Source organism: Arvicanthis niloticus, chromosome 1, assembly GCF_011762505.2.
Source record: "Arvicanthis niloticus isolate mArvNil1 chromosome 1, mArvNil1.pat.X, whole genome shotgun sequence".
Lineage (NCBI taxonomy): Eukaryota > Metazoa > Chordata > Mammalia > Rodentia > Muridae > Arvicanthis > Arvicanthis niloticus.
Window position 1 is genome coordinate 111884454 of NC_047658.1, and position 22415 is coordinate 111906868.

Here is a 22415-nt window from a genome sequence, read left to right on the forward strand (position 1 = left end):
GAGAGTGACAGTGTACTCACATATATAAAATAAATCTTTAAAAAAAAAAAAAAAAAAAAAGCACTACTACCTGGGGATCAAGTGTTAAAACATGTGTGCCCATAACCTAGGCAGTAGTGGCCCAGGTAGTGGTGGCTCACACCTTTATTCCCAGCACTTAGGAGGCAGAAGCAAGTGGATCTCTGTGAGTTCAAGGCCAGCCTGGTTTACGGAGCAAAGTCCAGGATAGCCAGGGCAACACAGAGACACCCTGTTTCGAAAAACAAAAATAAATGAACTAAAAGGAGCCGGTAGGAGGCCGCTCACATTGAGACCACAGCACCAAGTTCTCCATCGGTGTTGGCGCCACTCAGGAAGTTAAAGGCATTGAGTCTTGGTTCCTGTAACTTGTGTTTCTTGAGTTCTGGCAGATGTGGTATCCATTTATGCAACTGAAGTCACATAGTGGCTCTCAGCTCACACGGCTTCCTTAGTTCTGAAGTGATTAGCTTACTGCCAGACTTCCTGGTATTCCCATTCACCCTAGTTTGAGGGCAAATAGAAAAAAAAAAAAAACATAAAAATCTGAATGTGTGAGTGTGAGGTGCCCGGGATCAAACCCAGGGCCTCACATGTGCCATTCAGGTGCTCCACACCAAGGCTATATAAATAACCTCAGCCATTATTTTGGAGACAAGGTCTCACTAAATTAAACATGCTAGACTTGAACTCACTCTGTTGGCCAGACTGGCCTCAGACCTGGAATCCTCCTGCCTCAATGTGTTGAGTATCAGAGGGTACAGGTACGGAACACCAGGTCTGGGTTAGACTCTTGGCTTATAAAATGGCAGTGTCCTGGCGCCAGAGAGATGCTAATGGGGTAAAGCGCTTGCTGTTTAAGTCCCATGATCTGAGTTCAACCTTTGACACCCACTTAAAGGTAGAGGGGCAACACCCCATGCCTACACCCCCACACATCATAACAGTGATTAAATCAGAAAATTTAAGGCGATGGATTGTTGCGGTAAATCTCCGACCCATGGAAGTCCGGTCAAGGAAAACACAACTCAATTAATTACAAATGTATGCTGCACGCCTAGATTGGGCAGATTTACCATTGAACTACTCTATTCCCCAGCTATGAGATCCCTTACAACCTGCAGTTTTCTAGGTCATGATCTTCTTCTGTCCTTTCCCCAACTGCCCACTACTCCAATGGCTCTTCTGGCTCCTCCCACACCTCCGGCTCCTCCCACTCCTCTTCTACTGCCCAATCACTGGCTCTAGCCTTTATTTAACAAATTCGATTGGACAGAAGGTTCACAAGATTCACTCCTCCTTCGTAGCCCCTCCCAGGAGTAGAATTACCATGACAAGAGGCTGGGGCTATCCACAACAATGGATCTTACTGAAAATATTTCAGTTACTAAAATGACCAGGTTACTTAAAGACCACCAGATCTCTGTCCCCCTTTCTCCTAACCGAGCTTTCAAAAACACAAAGTTGGCTGTCGTGACACATGACTGTCACCCTATTACTTGGGAGCCTGAGGCAGGAGGATCAGGAACTTGAGGCCAGCTTGGGCTACAAAACCAAACGCTTTCAAAACAGAGAGGCAAAGAGAAAGAAAGGGAGAACATGCCGGGGCCAGACTGCAAATCTGGTGTCTTTGTGGACTTCTCAGTCAAATAGCTGTATTTCAGAAATTTGAAATTTATTAAATATTGGCGTAACTCTCAATGAAGTTTAAATGTTTGAAAGATTTTGGATTTCAGGCTAGGGATGCTCTCTCCTTCTCTACCTTGCTCTCTCCAGGGGGTCTTACCAGTTAGCCCACGCCAAACTCCAGTTCATGGCAGTGCTCTTGCTTCAGTCTCCAGGGTGCTGTTGGTTTAGGGTCATGCTCTGCCACAACAGCTAAGACTTTGCATCTTGGTTTCTCCTTGCTGTGCTGTGCCAGCGAATTTTTTTCCCTGTGGTGCAAAATCAACTGTACAGTGCAGATTGTGTCTGCTTGCTTATGTGCAAGCTCTGCCCTCTTTGGAGGGGAGATGTTTCCTTCAAGTCTCAGCTGACTCCACTCCCTCCCTCATTTCTCCAAAACATACCCCTCCCATGAGGTTAGCGCCCCTTAACTCACCTTTTCTCATCCCTCCGGTGCTCTGACCTCTGCTTGAGATCTTGGCAAGATCCCAGCTGCTGCTGCTTCATTCATTCATGTAGGGAAGGTTTCCTACATGAGAAAGCCTGGAAAAGAAGAACCAGGCAGTCTGGGTATACGACACCAGTCTGCTCTGCTGAAACACCAATTCTATTGGCAAAGTGCAAGGGCTTATATTCCCGCCAGACCCTGAACTGTTGCCAGCAGCAGTGTAGACTCTCAGCCCCGATGCACAGATACCTCACCTCCATTAGCCCCCAGACCCTGCCTCTCATACACAGATCTCTAGGAAGCTCTGCAAAGCCCAACAATATAGGCCCATCAGAATATCCCAGGGACTTTTCAGTCCCTGCACATGCACAGTTAGTTGCCGTAACGAGGGTCTCTGGGGCCCAGGCAACTTGCAGCATACACAGCACAATTCTCAAGGGAAGATGCCCATAATTCCAGCACTCGAGAGGCTGAGACAGGAGGATTACAGAGAAGCTGGAGGACAATAAGGGCCACATAACAAAAACAAAACAAAACAAAAGGTTGAAAAGAGAGATGAAGAAAGAGAGATCAACATTAAGGTTTATTGTGTTTATAGATACACTGTGCACATGAGTGCAGTACATGCAGCAACCAAAAGGGGGCGGTAGATCCCTTGGAGCTGGAGTTACAGGTGGTTGTGAGCTGGGACCCAAACCCCAAACTTCTGCTAGAGCAGCAGGCACTTTTAACAGCTGAGTTGGCTCTCCAGCCCTCAGGCTAATATTTTCAAGTAACTTATCAAGGCTAAGGAGACACAGCCTGAGGCCAAGCTGCAAGTATTTAGTTTCCTGATGGAATGAGGAGGGCTCTTGAGTGGAGCCCAGGTGCCCAGGAGAGTGCTGGGGACCTGGCTCTCATGGAAGCACACACAGTACCACAGTGGCACTGGGTTGATTCTGAGTTGTGAGACAGCTTAGGTAGCATCCTGTGTGCTGTGAGTACAGCATCCTGAGAACTGTGGATGCACCCATCAGCCCTAATTCAAGGTTCTCTCGATTACCTTCTCTAGACAGATTAGTCTGCTAGAGCAGCTCTGGCTCAGGGAACTGCTTGTGCTTCTCTCTTATTACAGAAGACACAGAAGGCTGTGGCAGGTGTGCTCCAGGGACACAGAGGTTCAGAGCCACAGTTTTATCCTCCCAGGGCCTGGTTTCTAGAAACCACACATCAGTTATCTCTCTGGGAACTTCCTACTCTCTGCTCTCTGGGGTGTGTGTGTGTGTGTGTGTAACTTAATTGCTCACCCACTACCTAGCTGGTGGGCACTGGGGAAGGTGCTTGGAGTGCGGAGACCCTGCCCTTACTCCCAGGAGTGTTCTGTGCTGAGCATGGCAGGAGACACTGTGCTCGCTCACGGTTTCTATTCAGTCTCTGCTTCTTTTTCTCAGTATGTCATGGCCACTGACGTCTTCCAGCTGGGCTACTCAGAGGATGGACATTGTAAAGGAGACACCAATCCTAGCATCCCCAAACCCGCCAGGCTACAGTGGGACATCCCAGGAGAGGTAAGTTTGGTGCTCCAGAGACCATCACTCACCTGGGTGGCAAGCCTGTTCCTGAGCTCTGTTGATAGGCAGGCTCTCTACCAAACAGACAGAAAGCTGTTTGCTCAGAGTTGGGGAAGGGGCCTGGGCTGTCGAGAGAAATGAGGCTTCAATTTGCAGCTCTCTGTTGAGATTTCAGCTGAAAAGTAGCTGGGCTTCCATAAATTCTCTGCAAATAAGGATAAAAACTTAAATCATAATCAGGTGATGGTGGTACACTCCTATAATCCCAGCACTCAGGAGGCAGAAGCAGACAGATCTCTGAGTTCAAGGCCAGCCTGGTGTACAAAGCTAGTTCCAGGACAATGAGGGCTACACAGAAAAACATTGTCTAAAGAGATTTTGGGGCTGTGTAAAGATGGCCCATTTCTGTCATCCCAACCCTTGTGGCTGAGGCTAGAGAATTGTTGTGACCTTGTCTCAAAAATCAACAAGAGAAGATTCTTCGATGCAGTCCACTCAAGTAGGAGCCCTGGGGAGAAGGGGTGTTAAGGTTGGAACCATCACTCTAGCCTGTCTGACCCAAGTGGGAGTTTCTGGGCCTGAGAAGTACTTTCTTGTGTGGTAAAGTCCAGCGCTCTGAGGTCCCAGGGCAGTGTGGAATCCATAGAGAAACAATATCTTTGTGGAGAGCCTGACCTTGGGGACCGTGGCTGACCGAGCCACCAGGGCTCACTGGCTCTCTTCAGCACACCTATAATAGAGCCATGCTGGGTTCATGGCAGAATTTCGAGGAAGATGCAGGTGTTTCCTGGATACCACACAGCCTGCCTGCTCAGCATCCCCACCCCAGTGGTCTGTCTGTCAGGCTTCCTGGCACATCCCAGGTTTACAGAGAGTCACCTTGATGGGATCGGTTGTGTAGTATCACGTGACTACTGTCACAGAGTCAGACAGCAGTGTCATTGCTGTAAACACCTATGGCCTCCCCCTGCTCATCCAGCTCCTTCCTGACCCCTGGCAACCATTGATTCCTGTGTTTGTCCTTTAAAAAAAAATAGTATTCTTTTATTTGTGCTTCTAGAATTTAACACATTTAAACAATGTGTTTTGATTATATCCATCATCCCTTTTCCTTTTCCTCCTCCCTCCAGCTCCTCTAGGGCCCTCCCTGAAGCATCTCCCTCCCAACTACATGATCTGTTTGTTTCAAGACAGGGTTTCTTTGTGTAGCATCAGCTGTCCTGGAATTTACTCTGTAGACCAGGCTCAAACTCACAGAGATCCACCTGCCTCAGCATGGATGATGGTTTCCCCATGGCTCCATAGATGGGGCTGCAGTTTCTGGTACCCTCCCACCCACATAGTTTAGTATCTTCAAAGGTGACAGAGCCACTTATGGTTGGGACTTTAAGAAATGTGAGGGCGATATGTCTATGGCATTTGTCTCCTAAAGGTTCCCCCACTGCTCCTGGAGTGAGGTAGAGGTACTGTACTATGGTCTTCCAGGTAGCCTTTGCAGAAAATCCCACAGACTGTGAAGTGCACACTTGCAGGCTTTGTTCTGCCCTGCTCCCTTCTGCTGTGCTTCCCCACTAAGCAGAGCTGCCTTCTTCCTCTGCAGTGCCAAGAGGTCATAGAGACGTCCCTGAGCAGTGCCAGTCTTTTGGCAAATGATGTGGACCTGCATTCCTTCCCATTTGACACCTTTGGCAAAGGCTTGATCAAGAAGTGCCGGACAAGTCCCGACGCCTTCATCCAGCTGGCGCTGCAGCTCGCACATTACAAGGTCAGAAGGGATCTGGGCTCACCGCAGGCACTTTGGAGCCCCACACAGATATCTGGACTATTTTCCTAGAGGGCAGAGGCGGTATAAAGCCCAGCATGGAGGGCAGCTGACACCAAACACCAGCCCCGTGGGTCCCTAAGGTACTAAGGTGTGAAATGTCACACTGCAGAGCAGATCACCCTTGGTTTTGTGACATCCCTCTCAGGCAGTAGCTTCTATCACAGACAAGCAAGTTTGGGACATAAGCAGATGAACAATTAAACTGTGTAATCGGGGCTGGAGAGATGGCTTGGCGGTTAAGACCACTTGCTGCCTCTGCAGAGGACCTCATTCAGGTCTCAGCACCCTCACATGATGGCTTACAGCATTCCCAGAGGATCTGATGCCTTCTGTGAACTCCTACACTCACATAGTTATGTATATGCACAGAGGCAAACACACACATAAAAATTTAAAATGTAAGTCTTGTAAAACAAGCCCATAATAAGCTCTGACTCCTTCAGTACTATCAGGAAATACTTAGAACAAATTGTTTAATGTGTCTGACCTTTGACATCCCTTTGGCTAAAGCAGAAACTGTGAGCTCCTCATTGCTCTCTGCTGAGTCAGATTTCTGTAGCCACCCAGGACTGTGTGGCATTTCTCTTTTCTCTGAGCACTGCTAAAGGGTGGCAGAAGCAGTCTGTGCCTGTGTGAGGATGTGGAAGGGACTTTGGTTCTTGGGAGGGGACAGCCTACCCCAGACAGAGTCATTCAGTTGCTGGCAGTGCAGAAGTCATTGTAGCACCAGGTCTATATGTACTGCACAGTGGGAGGGTGGACACCGGCTCCCCTGGGCTGTTAGTGTCCCTCCCACTGTCCTCTGTGATATCCCAAGGGCTCAGCTTCAGGTGCCACCAGCTGTGTCCACCACAGTTGCCTCCCCAGGAGCTCTCCCAGCCCTGCCTTGTCCTCTCTGTCACAGCTCCCAAGGCCTCTGTAATCACCCCTAACCTCAGCTTCCTCTCCTCTCTCCCTAGTCACAGTCACACCCTCCTGACCACGCCCTGCGGTTCCTTTTTCCCAGCCTTAGCCACACTCTTCTCCAGCCAGAAGCCTCTTATCTCTCCCTGAAGCTCATCACCAGCTTCTATTCTGCTTCCAGAAAGGCAGCCCTACCTGCAGACCCCTTTGCTTCAAGCTAAGGAGCACTGGCTGCAGTAGCCTTCCTTATGCCTGTGGTACCTCCCATCCTGCATTCCACAGGTGACCCTTCTGTCCCATCCAGACAATAGGCTTTTCTCTTGGGGATTCCTGTCTGCATCTGCCAGCTCCTCCCGGCTACTGTCTTGTCCATGGTCTTGTCCGGGACCATACTGACTGAACTCCTCCTCATTCCCCGGCCCTGCCCTCTTGCCCTGTCCCTCCTGTGCCTCTCAGACCTTCTCACGGCCATGACCTTGCTGGATGCCTTGTTCTTTCTCCTAAGCAAATTCACATGAGTTGGAGGGCTCTCTGGAGGACATTATGGTCTTAGTCATGTCTTGGACCAGAAACCATGCAAAGAGACTCCAGGGGCCTGGAGAGATGGCTCAGCAGTTAAGAGTGTTGCCTGCACTTCAGAGGATTTGGGTTCCAACTTCTAACACTTGGCAGCTCCCAGTCATCTGGGATTCTGGGATTCAGTGCTCTCTTCTGGTCTCTGGACACCAGGCTTGTCCTTGTTAGGCAAAACACACACACACACACACACACACACACACACACACACAGAGTGGGGGAGGCAGACTGCCACCTCCTCTCAGATCCATTCCAGGTCACTTCTCCCTTAAACTTAGATGGCCACGCCCACGTGTTAGCCCTAAGCTAGTTTCCCTTCCTTCCTTCTCAGGACATGGGCAAGTTCTGCCTCACGTACGAGGCCTCCATGACTCGACTCTTCCGAGAGGGGAGGACAGAGACTGTACGCTCCTGCACTACAGAGTCCTGCAACTTTGTGCTGGCCATGATGGACCCCAAAACAACGGTAAGACCACAGTGGCAGAACACAGCATGGTTACATGCTTTCCTGAAAGACCCTAGAACAGTAGGGGGTGGGTCACATATCAGATATCCTGCACATCAGATATTTATGTTGTGATTTATAAAGTAGCAAAATTACAGTTATGAAGTAGCAATGAAATAATTGTATTCATTATGAGGAACTGTGTTAAAGGGAGACAGCACTGAGAAGGTTGAGAGCCACTGCCCTAGAAGCCGAGCATGAAGCTCTCCAGCCCCTCCAGCCTACCCTTCCTCCCTCTACCCCTCCGCTCATCTCCTCCCCCTACTCCTCTACCCCCACCCTGCTTCTGCATCCCCTCTCCCCCAGCTCCTTATGCCTACCCCTTTGCAAAGGAGCAGAAAGCATTTAAGAGGTTCTGTTGAGACATATACAAAGAGAATATTGTTTGCTGAGTTTGGGGAATGAGATTGTATGTATGGAGAACCTTCACATGCGACTGGACATGGCACAGGAACAGGAAGCAGGACACCCATCACTGGGGTCCATGGACTCTGGTCCTGGGGTCTACAGAACCTGTTGCACCAGTCTACCAGACAAAGCTGGGACTTGCTGACTCTGCCCCTTAGGAGCCCTGCAGTGGCCTCGTGAAAGTAAACTCACATGAATCTAATGCATTGCTGGTCCCAGCTGGCATATGGCCACATTCAGCTGTGCCTAGGTCCCCAAGCCCTGAGACACATGCTTACCACCAGCAGACAACAGGTTGCATTTTTTTACTCTAGAGGAAAAAAAAAAAAAAAAAAAAGGCAAGCAGCTACATCTATCACTAGAACGCAAGAGGCTCCTACGAGGCTGGGTCTGCCATAGGAGGGTCAGTGCCTTGACATACCTCCATGTAAAGGGCACATTTCTCAGATGGTGTTATGTCCAGAAGATCCCAAAACAGCCTGTGTGTCTGTGTTTGAGGTATGGGTGAACACATGTGTATGTATGTGTGTGTGCGATATATGCGTGTATGTACATCACACATGTGTATATGTGAGAGTGACAGAGGCCGGAAGTGTGTGCTGTTGTCTTCCTCCATTGTTCTCCACCTTGTATTTTGAGACAGGGTCTCTCACTGAATCTAGAGCTTGTTACTTAGACTAGACTGGCAGGTGAGCAAGCCCTGAGAACCCTGATGCATTTGTGCAGTGAGCATGTCTTCAATCCCCTGAAGCTTCCCACTTGGGTCATATTGAAGCCCTCACAGTGCCATTTTAGGAGAGTAGCCAAGGAGGGTTAGCGTTCATCCCTGTGACAAAATAAACTTAGGGTCAGAGCTGGGGTAGAGCTCTAGGTTTGACAAGAACTCTAACAGCTTGAGAGGTCCACGTTTGGCTAGCTCACTGTGTACACAGCACACACCCCCATACAAGGTCCCTCTCCATCAACCTCCCCCCTCCCCTGGCAGCCCTTCTGAGGCAAGAATCTGGAAAGGGATAGTGGGCCAGTGGGGCTCTGTAAAATATCTTGGTCACAGCACCCTGCCTTTTGCAGACCACTGAAGAGAAAGTGGCCCGGCGCACAACCTGAACCGTGCAAAGCATGTCCTTGTCCTGTTGACCCTTAGGCAGAGCAGAGGCTCAAGCTGTTCAAGATAGCTTGTGAGAAGCACCAGCACCTGTACCGCCTTGCCATGACGGGCGCCGGCATCGACCGCCATCTCTTCTGCCTCTATGTGGTGTCCAAGTACCTTGCAGTCGACTCACCTTTCCTGAAGGAGGTAAGAACTAGGACTGTGTTCAGCCTGGCTTTTCTGAGGATCTCACTCTTCAGCCTAGATTACCTTAAATAGAAATCCTCCTGCTTCAGCCTCCTGAATGCTGGGATTGCAGGCATGTTTTCAGTGTACTGGCTTTTAACAATGACTGCATATAATGAGCTTGAGAATCTAGAGATGGGTTTACAGAGGCTATCCTAGACCCCACAGACTGTCCTCTGCCTTCCCTGTGAGAGGCAGTTTGGCCAAGGGGTGGGGCTCACACACTTTAACCTTAGTGCAGCCCTCAGGGGCTTGGGGAAATAGTCTTTCCCACACAGGTCTTTCCTTGCCTCCCTGTTAGGGGTCCCCAGGCAAAGAGGAGGGTGTTCTATATTGCTTTTTGCTACTGTATGAAACACTCTGACCACTCGCCCCTTCCAGCTCACAGTTCATAACGGTGGAAGTCAGGGCAGGAACTTAAGCAGGAACAGAGTCAGAAGCCATGGAGGAAGGCTTCTTGTCGGCTTGTGCACAGGCTCACATTTGGTTAACTTTCTTTAAAAGTATAGTTTTAATGTGTGTTTTGCCTTCATGTATAGGTATGTGTATCGTGTGTGTGTGTGTGTGTGTGCAGTGCCTAGAGGGGTGTCTAGGAACTGGAGTTACAGTTCCACCATGTGGGTGATAGCAGTCAAAGCTGGGTCCTCTGCAAGAGCAGCAGATGCTCTTAACCACTGAGCCATCTCTCTAGCCCTCTCCAGCTAGATGGACACCTGTCTGGGAAATGGAACCACCTACACTGAGCCGGACCTTCCTGCATCAAGACCATTTCCCACAGACATGTCTGTCTTAATGAGAGTTTCTATTGCTGCGAGCTGGGGTTGGGGGCAGGAAGTGTTTATTTGGCTCACGTGTCCATATCATAGTCCATCACTGGAGGAAGTCAGGATAGGAACTCAAGCAGAGCTTAATCTGGGAGGCGGGACCTGATGCATAGGCCATGGAAAAGTGCTGCTTACTGGCCTGCTTCCCCTGGCTTGCTCAGCCTGATTTCTTATAGAACTCAGTTCTACCAGCCCAGGGATGCCACCACCCACAATGGGCTGGGCCTCAGCCCCATTGATTGATAATTGAGAAAATGCCTTACATCTGGATCTCACGGAGGCATTTCCTCAACTGAAGCTCCTTCCTCTGTGATGATTCTAGCTTGTGTCAAGTTGACACACAAAACCAGCCAGTGCAATGTCCACAAATCAGAGCGATGCCTGATCAGTTACTCAGTTGAGAACGTCTTGGGGTTTCCCCTACCCCCAGGTGATTGTCAGCTGTGTCAGGTTGACAGTGCTCACTAGGAGAAGCAGGTGGGAAAGTGTCAATGGACATTCTCTGCTTTGTCACAGGTATTGTCTGAGCCATGGAGGTTGTCCACAAGCCAGACTCCCCAGCAGCAAGTGGAGCTGTTTGACTTTGAGAAACACCCTGACTATGTGTCCTGTGGAGGGGGCTTTGGGCCGGTAAGTGCAGCCAGGCCCACCCACTAACTCCCACTAACTTCAAGCCCATCCCATTGTCCTCAGGCTGGCCTTGAACCCACTCACTCTAAAGTCCAGGTCGCTCATCATTGTCCTGCTTCAGCCTCTTCAGTGCCCAGGCTTACACTGAGAACAGGATCCCCATCCTCGGGATCTCATTCCTAGTGATAAAATTGCCCTTTTTCCCTCTGCAGGTTGCTGATGATGGCTATGGTGTTTCCTACATTATTGTGGGAGAGAATTTTATCCACTTCCATATTTCTTCCAAGTTCTCTAGCCCTGAGACAGTGAGTATATTGGACACCACTTTTTCTAGACATGGGGTGAATTTCCTTTTGGAGGGAGCATATCTTTGACAGAAATATTCAATTCAGGTGTCACCTTTATTTAGCTTAGTTTCACATAGATGAGTTTCACTCATTTGAAAGGCATTTATTTAGTTCATTTACCTGCCTTTGATGGTAGCAGTGGTCTTAAGTCTTGATGTGTCTGTGTGCGTCTCTGTCATTCTCTCTATTCTAAACAACTTCGTGAGCAAGTCTGGCCTTACTTTGGAGCTATCTGAGGGAACCTCCTGGGAACCGTTTTTTGTTTGTTTGTTTTTTTGTTTTTTGGGTTTTTTGATTTGTTTATTTTATGAATGTGAGTACACTGTCTTCAGACACACCAGAAGAGGGTGTCAGATCCCATAACAGATGGTTGTGAGCCACCATGGGTTGCTGGGAATTGAACTCAGGACCTCTGGAAGAACAGTCAGTGCTCTTAACCGCTGAGCCATCACTCCAGCCCCCCTGGGAACCTTTTGATGATGGCCTCCGCAATATCAGCCTAGCCGATGCTACAAAAACTTCCCGGCTGCCAGCCCACACCCACAGACCCCGAGTCCTTAAGAATATGATTCAGGAAGCCAGGCACAAGGCACACACCTCTAATCTTAGCATCACTTAGGAAGCTGAGGCAGGAACTGAGGGTTCAGGGATAGCCTGGGGTGTAGAACAGAGTGATAGGGAGGCCTCAGATGTGACCCATCCATGCACATAGCAAGTCACCTATGGCTGTCCCCACTCTGAATGCTCAGGGTGCTTTTATTGCCCCTTCAATAATTCCTTCAGAGCTTAGAGTGTGGGAAGACAGGAGGCTGGCCTAACCCAGGGACAGATGATAATGGACCCGTTCTAGTGCTTTCTTCTCTCTCTCTCTCTCTCTCTCTCTCTCTCTCTCTCTCTCTCTCTCTCTCTGGTGTGGGCACTGGGCATCCCTTCCCATCAATCTCTTTCCTCCCTGTTTTCTTCCCTGGAGACAAGGTCTCTCTGACCCTGGAGTTCACTGTTTGGGCCTCTGCTGTCTGATTAGTAGGTGTCCAGATGTCTCGCCTCCCCTGTCCCCAGCACTGGGTTCCAGGTGGGGAAGGGCATGCTTGCTTTTCACATGGGTGCTGAGGATTTAGACTCAGGCTTGCACAAGCATTTTGTCCACAGAACCATCTCCCCACTCCTTTCACTTGGCCCTTAAAGACAGAGTTTTGCTATGGCCCAGGCTGACTTTGCTACAGCTGATGCTCGCAACCCAGCTTTGCAGGCGCTAGGATCTGCCCAGCTGCTGATGTTTGGCTTTTTTTCTTTCAGGATTCACACCGCTTTGGGAAGCACGTTAGACAAGCCATGATGGACATTATCACCTTGTTTGGTCTCACCATCAATTCCAAAAAGTAACCCTTTGAGCCACATGGAAGGAAAACGGACTTTTGTGATACAAACCAAATGAATAGGTGTTGCTCCTGATCATAGGACAGGCAGAAAATTGTTCTTATAAAACTCAGTTTTCCTTCCAGAAGGTTTACTGTGGGTCTCCCTAGAACAACAGTAGGCTCAACCGTGTGAATTGTGACCCTACTACATCCAGAGAGGCCTTGGCTCCAGGAATATTGGGCATAGTCCCCTGAAGTCTTTTGAATCGGCTCCTACTGGAAAAGGGGATTTAAATGCTGGTGAATTTCTGGATTTTGGGGATTGTCTCTTCATACGTGTTGGAGGTGACAGACTTCCTCAGTGGTGACCCTGTGAATACTTGGGACTTGAGGGTATCTGACTCCACCCAGGCAGTGTGAGCGTCACCTTGTGGAAAGAGAAAGCATCTTCAGAGCCAGCGGAGGTAACAGTTGTAGCTAACACACCTATAACATACTAATGGAATGGTTAGGCCTGGGAATAAGGTTCTGCTATGAGTGACAGCCACCTTCCCTTTGGGAGTCCACATTTGACTCTCCACATTCCCAGGAAGCAGAATACCACCTCCCCAGTGCCACCTATCTCACGCGTCTTTAAAACCCAGTGCCTTAAAGATGGGACCACAGAGGGACTTAAGGGGCTTGGTAGTCAAAGGCTGTATAGCTAGACACCCGCTGAAGAGTGTGGCTTGCTATATTTGGCAGCTGTTGGCAAGGAGAGACCCTGGTCACTGAGTCAGGCATACTGACACAGGCAGCCAGGAGATGCAGACCCTGGCGTGTGTTCTGGCAGATACACCAGTGGGCTTATCTTCTATCCCACCATGGCAGATTCGAACCAGAGCCAGTTCCGTAGAAGGCTTGGTCATTTTGGCAACAGACCCAGGTGTCTCAAGTAATGAGTGCTTTGTACCCAAATGCCATCCCTCAGTGGGAGTGCCTTTCTTGAAAGCACCCAACGGACTGTAAAGCAACTTGGCACCAAGTCTGTGTGGTATTTAATGTAAACATAGCATAATGGAGCAGCCTCCTCCACCTGTTACCATCCTGTCCCGCCAAGATTAACTATTTGTGTTGTAAACCATGTATTTATGTCCCAGTGCCCCGTTGGCCTTGCTTGACTACTGCCCCTGTGCTAGCAGTAGCACAGAGGTGAGGGGTGGGGTGACGAGAAGTGCAGAGAGGTGCTGGCTGAACAGCTCATGCGTGTCTTATGGATATACATGTATAAATTTTGTAATCCTAAAAAAAAAAAAAAAAAAAAAAAAAGAATCACACCTAAAAGGGCCAAAGTTTTTTTCCTACTAAAAACAAGAAACAAAAGGCAACATAAATACATAAGCAGAAACAAACTGTAAGTCAGAGCCACCTGACCCTCGCTGTTATGACCACTCGCCAACCTGTGTTACTCAGAGTAGCCCTGGTGGTGCCCAAGGTGTGACATTCCTCTCTCAGGTTTCCAGTGTCCTTGCTACTCCAGAGCAGTGCCCAATGCAATCCCATATTCCTTACAAGGCAGAAGAGTGAGTGGGCTTTCACTGTATGTGTTCAAAGGAAGAGGTAAGGCTATTATGTATTTAATTTAATGTGGAACAAAACAGTCTTACCACAGCCAGGGTTCGAATTTGGTATTCTAATCTGTCCATTGCATGTAAATACCATATGCTGCTTGGATATAAATCTTAGAAATGCATGTGTGAACGAATGTAGCTGACCATTAATAAAACATTAATCCTGCCTACTACAGCATCTGTCCCTGTCTCCTTTGTCATACTAATCGGGGTTTTACGACAAGTACTGGCCCTGAGTGTGGTGGTGTGGGGGGCACTACTGTTCATGGACTTGGCTGAGGAGCAGCATACAGTGGAACTTGTCCACTGCCACATCTATCCTCCATTCCTTTGTGGGTGCCTGGCACCATAGACCTGCTTTAGTGCACGTTCAGTGAATGATAGCATTTCATTTTAGGAATGTGTAGTGTGCGTGCCTGTGCGTCATGTGCACATAGACATACAGCTAGCTGTACAGGTACATGGCGGCATGTGCACATAGACATACAGCTGTGCAGGTACATGGCGGCATGTGCACATAGACATACAGCTGTACAGGTACATGGCGGCATGTGCACATAGACATACAGCTGTGCAGGTACATGGCGGCATGTGCACATAGACATACAGCTGTACAGGTACATGGCAGCATGTGCACATAGACATACAGCTGTGCAGGTACATGGTGGCATGTGCACATAGACATACAGCTGTGCAGGTACATGGCGGCATGTGCACATAGACATACAGCTGTGCAGGTACATGGCAGCATGTGCACATAGGCGGACAGCTGTGTAGATACATTGCGGCATGTGCACATAGACATACAGCTGTACAGGTACATGGCGGCATGTGCACATAGACATACAGCTGTACAGGTACATGGCGGCATGTGCACATAGACATACAGCTGTGCAGGTACATGGCAGCATGTGCACATAGGCGGACAGCTGTGTAGATACATTGCGGCATGTGCACATAGACATACAGCTGTGCAGGTACATGGCGGCATGTGCACATAGGCGGACAGCTGTGCAGTTACATGGTGGCATGTGCACATACACATACAGCTGTGCAGGTACATGGCGGCATGTGCACATAGACATACAGCTGTGCAGGTACATGGCGGCATGTGCACATAGACATACAGCTGTGTAGGTACATGGTGGCATGTGCACATAGACATACAGCTGTGCAGGTACATGGTGGCATGTGCATATAGACATACAGCTGTCCAGGTACATGGCGGCATGTGCACATAGGCGGACAGCTGTGCAGGTACATGGCGGCATGTGCACATAGGCGGACAGCTGTGCAGGTACATGGTGGCATGTGCACATAGACATACAGCTGTGCAGGTACATGGCGGCATGTGCACATAGGCGGACAGCTGTGCAGGTACATGGTGGCATGTGCACATAGACATACAGCTGTGCAGGTACATGGCGGCATGTGCACATAGGCGGACAGCTGTGCAGGTACATGGTGGCATGTGCACATAGACATACAGCTGTGCAGGTACATGGTGGCATGTGCACATAGGCGGACAGCTGTGTAGATACATGGCTGTATGTGCACATAGACATACAGCTGTGCAGGTACATGGTGGCATGTGCACATAGACATACAGCTGTGCAGGTACATGGCAGCATTTGCATATAGGTGGACAGCTGTGTAGATACATGGCGGCATGTGCACATAGGCGGACAGCTGTGCAGGTACATGGCGGCATGTGCACATAGGCGGACAGCTGTGCAGGTACATGGCGGCATGTGCACATAGGCGGACAGCTGTGTAGGTACATGATGGCATGTGCACATAGACATACAGCTGTGCAGGTACATGGCAGCATGTGCACATAGACATACAGCTGTGCAGGTACATGGCGGCATGTGCACATAGACATACAGCTGTGCAGGTACATGGTGGCATGTGCACATAGGCGGACAGCTGTGTAGATACATGGCGGCATGTGCACATAGACATACAGCTGTGCAGGTACATGGCGGCATGTGCATATAGACATACAGCTGTCCAGGTACATGGTGGCATGTGCACATAGACATACAGCTGTGCAGGTACATGGCGGCATGTGCACATAGGCGGACAGCTGTGCAGGTACATGGTGGCATGTGCATATAGGCAGACAGATGTGCAGTTACATGCAGAGGCCACAGGGGTCCTTTGTCATTCTCCACCCCCTTTCTTTTTCTGAACCTAGAGCTTGTATTTTCTTGGCTTTGCCAGTACCCAGTAAGGCCCAGCAGTCCTGACTCTGCCCCACTTCAGTGATGGGTTCTAGGCATGTATGCAAGCACATCTAGCATTTTTAGGGATGCTGGCATCTAAACTCTGGTCCTTGTGTTGTCTGTGTCTTAACTGTTGAGCTGTCTCTCTAGACCAGCACTGAGTTTCTTCATCAGGCTTCTCTGAGCATCTGCTCTAGGCAATAAGAATAAAGTCCTGACTCCCTACCTCTAGTTCTAAGTGTTAGCTCCAGTTCCAAGACAGCCAACTGAAGGATCTTAAGTATTGCAACTTGAGTGAGGCCTGGACATGATGGCATAGACCTTGAATCCCAGTACTAGGGAGGTAAAGGTAGGAAGATCATGGATATGAGGCCAACCTTGGCTACATAGTGAGTTCCAGACTAGCCTCATCTATATAGTGAAACCCTGTCTCATAAAATTAAACAACATGAAACTGGACATGGATCAGCAATTAAGAACACTTGCTGCTCTCCTGCAGAGGACCTGGGGACAATGCCCAGCACTCATATGGTGACTTACAACCACCTGTAACTCCAGTTCAGAGCATCCGACACCCTCTTCTGACCTCCAACACAGGTATGCACATAGTGTACAAACATACAGACAAAACACCCATTCACATAAAATTAAATATTAAATTAAAAAAAAAAAAAGAGCCCCAGGAGCCAGATGCAGGAAGTGGAAGCTGGCACAAGGAAGTGCCCAACTAGGCATGGGTTAGAGCTGAGACCAACAAGAATAATAAGACAGAACCAGCTTTGGCCAACCTACTAGAGACAGCAGTAGTCATGGGGTTACCAGGCTTCATTCTGACCAGCTTGGTGACACACCAGTGTCTGTTTATCTTGTGGGTAGGTGTCTGAGACTCATTACCATGATTTCTTGGCAGTTTTTTGCACTAGGATTCCCGGGCCTGCCCCTTGATGTGGTGTGATTATTCCAGCTGTGGAACATGTGTACACAGACACCAGGAGAACGTTGGAGGTGACAGGGCAGTCTGGTGCACCAGAGGATGCCAGTCTCACTTTCCATTTAAACATTTGGTGGGAGGCTTTCATAGTATGTAACTGAGTGGGGGCTCTCCTAATTTTAATTGGAAGAAGCCAGAGCATTGTGTAGAAGCCTTCCCAAGGATATGGGAATGGCAAAGTACAAAGAAATTCTTGCTGCCAACCTGGGGATGTGGATCAGCCTACAGAGTGCTTGCCTAGCATGCAAGAAGCCCTGGGTTTAATTCCCATACTAAATAAACTGATTATAGTGGTGCACACCTATAATCCTAGCACTTAGTAGGCAGAGACAGGAAAATGAGAAGTTCAAGATGCCCTTGATTACATAGTAAGTTCAAGGAAGCCTGGGTCACATGAAACCTTACCTTTAAAAGAAATAAAAAATTGGTTGGAAGTCAACCTAGACTAAATAGTGATCACCAGACCAACTAGAGCCACTCCACAAGACCCTGTATCAAACAAACTAACAAAAAGCTAAAATGGCTCATGAGACAGCTTAGTGGGTAAAGGTGTGTGCTGCCACCCTGACAACCTCAGTTTGATCCCAGAACACATGCAGTGGAAGGAAAGATTCAACTCTCCACTCTGGGAAGTTTTCCTTTCCTTCAGACTGATGTCATGGTGTGTCCACACATGTCCATACACATACACAATAAGTGTAAATAAACAAAAACAAACCCTGAAAGCAAAACCTGATGGCACAGGACTTCAACTGCAACTACTGGAGAGACTGAGACAAGGTAACAAATTCAAGGGCAGAGTGCTTGCCCAGAAAGTAGTAGGCCCTAGATTCAATCTTCAGTACTGTACGGGTAATAATAAGTAGATAAATAGACTGCAAGATGTCTCAGTGGCTAAACAGCACTTGCTGTTTTTCCTGAGGACCCAAAACTCACTTCCCAGCACCCATTAACTCAGTTTTGCCACGCCCCTGAGAGGTTGGACTGACCATTAGGGACCGTTAGAGAAAGGGGCGGGGCCTTGTGAACAGGGCGGGGCCTGGGTAGGGGTGGGTGGGGCCTCAGCTTGTTGAAAATAGTCTTGGACAGATGTCAAGCTGGGAGGCCCGCCTAGCGCTGCTTCAAATGTACTGAGATATCAGTCATGCTTTTAACCCCAATTTTTGGGAGGCAGAGGCAGACGGAGTACCAGGCCAGCCTGGTCTACGTAAAGAGTTCTAGGCCAGCCAAGGCTACTACTGAGATTCTGACTTAAAAACAAACAGATGAAAGGGAGGGGTGAAAACGATGTAAATACAGTACTCACGAAATTCTCAAAGTTGAAAAAAGAGAACCACCACCTAGGTAGCCTCAGTTTCGCCCACTGAGGTAGGAGAGGTTGGCTAATACCTAGTCCCTCCAGCCTCCATCCAAACATACAGAAAGGCTGCACTACAGGCCTTGCCCGCCAACCACAACCCAGGCCTCTTCCTTCATGCTCAAGCCCCGCCCACCAAGAGCTAGAGCCCAACCTCCACGACAAGGCCCCGCCCATCATAGGCTCCCACCTACCACAACCCAGACTCCTGTCATCTTGGTCGAGGCCACACCCACCACGGCCCAGGCCCCGCCCCACTCAGTCAGAGACGGGCCCCGCCCCCTTCCCTAACGGTCAACGGTTGGTCTAACCTCTCAGGAGGACGGCAAGCTGGGTGGCCGCGTCGTGTCGCAGTTCTCGGGTCCCTGTGGCCATGGAAGACGCGCTTCTCGGCGCCATGACTGGCCCTGAAGACGAGCTGGGCGCCGAGCTGTTCGGGTCAGAGCGTGCGTTCGCGGACGGGCTGGCGCTGAGCCCCGCGGTTGGTGCGGCCGATCGGGATGAGCTGCCCGTACTGGCCGACGCCTACCTGGGCGCCACCGAGCCGGGGGAGCCGCTGCTTCGTGCGCTCAGCCCCCCGCCGGGCGCTGAGGTACCGGCCACCCTGCTCGGCGACTTCCCGGGGCTGCCTGAGCTCCGCAGCTCAGACGACGCCGCTCCACCTCCCGCCTACAGCGTGCACGTGCTGTCGTCGTTACTTCCAGGCGCTCGTGGGCCCGCGCTGTTGCCGCTCAGCGCAGGAGTGCGCGTGATCCCAGTAAGCGCCGGCAGGGGGCGCCGTCGCGCCGCATCTCCACGTGCATGCTCTCAGAGGGAGTTAGGACGACCCCGGGTGGCACAGGCACCATGAGGGCTACTACCTCTTGGGCACCCCACCTCCTTCCTGCCCAGTCTTTTCCCCTGCAGATGACAGTACCATGCTAGAAGAGTTTGTAACTATTGCCATCACAATAGGTGTTTGTATTGGACGCCTGTTTTGCATCATTACTGGCCTGTTGGACTTGTGTCTCCACTCTGCCCCACCTCCCACCCACCCCCGCCCCCGCTCTGTTCCCCAGCAGGGATAGGGATGGAACCCAGGGCCTTTTTCGTGTTCCGCAGATAATCTTCAGCCTGGTAGTTTGGGGTTGGGGTGGGGGATTGTTTTTTAGATACATGCTTGTTCACACCATCATTGAGGATTTTATCAGTTGATGATTTTACCCCTCTGTAAAATAAGGGACGATTCTTTAAATCTATATACTAGAGTCTTGATGAATCTTCTCAGCCAACTACTGTTTCTTGAAATTGCTATATATAGCTTAGAATGACCTCGAACCTCTGATTCTCCTGCCTCTACCTCCTGAGTGCTAGGATTACGCGTGAACCCTACCACATCTGTAAGCCCCACCACACCTGGTTGATACAATACTGGGGAGCAAACCCAGGGCCTACCTTATGCTAGTCAAGCATTCTTCCAACTGAGCCACATCCCCAACCCCTCTGCTCTCTTGCTAAAAGGAAGGAATCAACCTTTTAAAGGAAACCCAGCACATAGGTCAGCCCCCAGAGCTCTGCTTGAGAAACTGGGCTCCTCATCCAGTCAAATGTGTCAGGTCAGGTCTAGAGTAAGCCTTCACAGATTTTATTGTTTTAAGTCTCTGTGGAGATGACAGGAGCCTGGCTTTGAACAGCAATGAGTCACAGCTAGTAGAGCTCAGGACCCCAAAATCCTGTTCCCTGCTCAATTTACAGGGAAGGTGGGGTTCTAGCCTTCCCCACAGCACCTTCTGCTGGTCCTAGCTTTCCTCTCCCTTCTAAGAGTGGAATAGGGAAGGGGATAAGCCAGTGTGGAAGACAAGTTCTCTTCTAATGTAATCCAGATTTAATTATTGGGTGACAAAACATTCTGTTTCTTAAATTTTTTTAAAGATTTTTTTTTTATGTGTGAATTTACATGTAGGTGCACTGTGAGCATGCAGTGCTCAAGGAGGCCAGAAGAGGGTGCCAGATCCCCTGAAACAAATCACCCATCGGTTGTGAGCCACTATGTGGGTGCTGGGAACTGAACCCAGGTCCTCTGCAAGAGTGATAAGTGCTCTTAATTGATGAGCTGTCTTTGAAGTTACTCTTTGAACTTTTAGATTATTTCTTAATTCATCAATTCAAAAATAGATAAAAATGGGTATATTTATTGCTTAAACGATAAATTGTTCTGTTTCTACTCTAGTAACTCTTCAGAGTGAATTACTAACATCCTTTTGTAAACCTTTGTTTTTTTTTTTTTTTTTTTTTTTTTTTTGTTTGTTTTGTTTTGTTTTTTTTTTTTTTTTTTTTTTTGAGGCATAGTCTCATGTAGCCCAGGCTGGTCCTGAACTCTGTACCAGCACATAATCTTCACTCCTACTCTTCCTTTCCAAAAAGGCTAGGATCCCAGACTCAGGCCAGCACTCCTGGATCTTTCTGTGGGAACCCTGCCCACACATTTTCATGTGGTTAGGTTCAGTCTGGAAAAGTACTACTGCTGTAGTATAAATAATTCTGCTGCTGCTGACGAGCTCAGCGATTATGTGTATGTGTGGGGGGTAGGGGAAGTCATTTCAGGAAAACTCCATGTACTACTAGGAATAACCTCCATGAACTCTAGGAGGTTCCCAAGGCAGCAAGCAGGAAAAGGGTAAGTTTCCTGCATTTCCATAAAATCAGAAATGTCTGAGTAAGGCTATCACTCAAAATCTAGCTGCACTTTCTTGTCTTCTAAGGTTTGGCCCACTCAGGTCTGATGTAAATTTTGTAATCGTTGGGACTTTTCAGCTCTTAAATCTCATTGCTTCTTAGTAAGTGTAATTTTGTCTCATTTATTTATTTTATAATTAGATTTATTTATTTATTTGTGTGTGGGTGCATGCTCCACAGTGTACATGTAGAGGTCAGGGGACAATTTACAACAGTTGACTTTCTCTATCATGTGTGTCCTGGAGTTCGAACTCAGGTGTCAGGCTTGGTGGCAAGTACCTACTGAGATAGATATCTTGCTGGTCCTATTTATTTCTTTTTGATGTAGGCTCTCAGTATGTTTCTAACTCTTTTTCCTCTTCACACCCTGGAACTGATGGCTGTCCTCAGAGGCCTCCATCCTGAGGCTGCTCAGATGGCTAGTTCCTTTTATTTCTCAATGGAGAAAATGGTTCCAGGGGCTGAGGGCCAGGGCAGTCCTTGCTTTGCTGCTGACCCCAAGCTCAGACTTCAGTATTCCATGTGCTCTCTATCACTCCAGCACATGTCTCTGTATCCTCTAACATGACCACCGCTTTTCCAGGTAGAAATTAAAGAAGCAGGTGCTAGTGTGCCAGGTGGCAGCCCTGAAGATGCAGCAGCTTTCCAGGCCCCTCTGGCTCAGGAATCCTGCTGCAAGTTCCCATCATCCCAGGAGGCAGAGGAGGCCTCCAGCTGTCCTCGGAAGAAAGACTCCAGCCCCATGGTAACTATTAAAAAAAAAAAAAAGCATCAGTCAGCCAGTCCAAGATTCCTGCCTGCCACTGTTGCTCATTTCCCAAGTCAGCACTCTGCTTGTCTGTCTACAAAAGTAAACTTGAGTCTTCCACCCCACCCCCCAAGATTCTCATCCCTGCCCCTCCTCAGAAAATCAAATGAGGATTGGGACACTGCTGTATCCCATGGGGGAGCCATCATAAGTCATGCTGTCTGCTGTCTGTGTAGAGGTTAGGAATTGAGGTGGGGACTGTCTAGAAACAGCCCTAGGGTTTGGAGTGGTAGTTTCTCCAAGGCTGTGTTTCTACAGCTTCAGGGCATAGGCCCAACCTTTCTGGGGGCTGTACCTGTGTGATATCATTTTC

General features: G+C 49.0%; 2 protein-coding genes and 1 long non-coding RNA gene across 8 annotated transcripts in view; 2 read left to right on the forward strand and 1 right to left on the reverse strand.

Moving 5' to 3' along the window:
• Cpt1a (carnitine palmitoyltransferase 1A) overlaps positions 1-14178 on the forward strand; it is a 62684-nt gene extending 48506 nt beyond the window's left edge. For 5 of the 6 annotated variants that reach the window (XM_076914587.1, XM_034496839.2, XM_034496851.2 and 2 more), the window contains 7 exons: positions 3562-3678; positions 5282-5446; positions 7317-7451; positions 9043-9195; positions 10575-10688; positions 10901-10993; positions 12332-14178. In XM_076914587.1, the coding sequence (XP_076770702.1) occupies positions 3562-3678; positions 5282-5446; positions 7317-7451; positions 9043-9195; positions 10575-10688; positions 10901-10993; positions 12332-12418 (864 nt within the window). In that variant the 3' untranslated portion in view covers positions 12419-14178. Of the gene's footprint in view, positions 1-3561; positions 3679-5281; positions 5447-7316; positions 7452-8969; positions 9196-10574; positions 10689-10900; positions 10994-12331 lie in introns of those variants that run through there. The other variant, XM_076914592.1, reaches the window with a different exon arrangement.
• Positions 1-19030, reverse strand: LOC143434745 (uncharacterized). The gene is made up of 5 exons (XR_013104499.1): positions 18891-19030; positions 3711-3886; positions 2120-2226; positions 1805-1952; positions 1-522 (listed from the first exon to the last, which is right to left on the reverse strand). It is a non-coding gene; the product is annotated as an uncharacterized LOC143434745 (long non-coding RNA).
• Positions 18953-22415, forward strand: part of Tesmin (testis expressed metallothionein like protein) — an 18934-nt gene continuing 15471 nt past the window's right edge. The window contains exons 1-2 of the mRNA XM_034496889.2: positions 18953-19336; positions 21878-22039. Of these exons, the coding sequence (XP_034352780.1) occupies positions 18953-19336; positions 21878-22039 (546 nt within the window). The remainder of the gene's footprint in view (positions 19337-21877; positions 22040-22415) is intronic.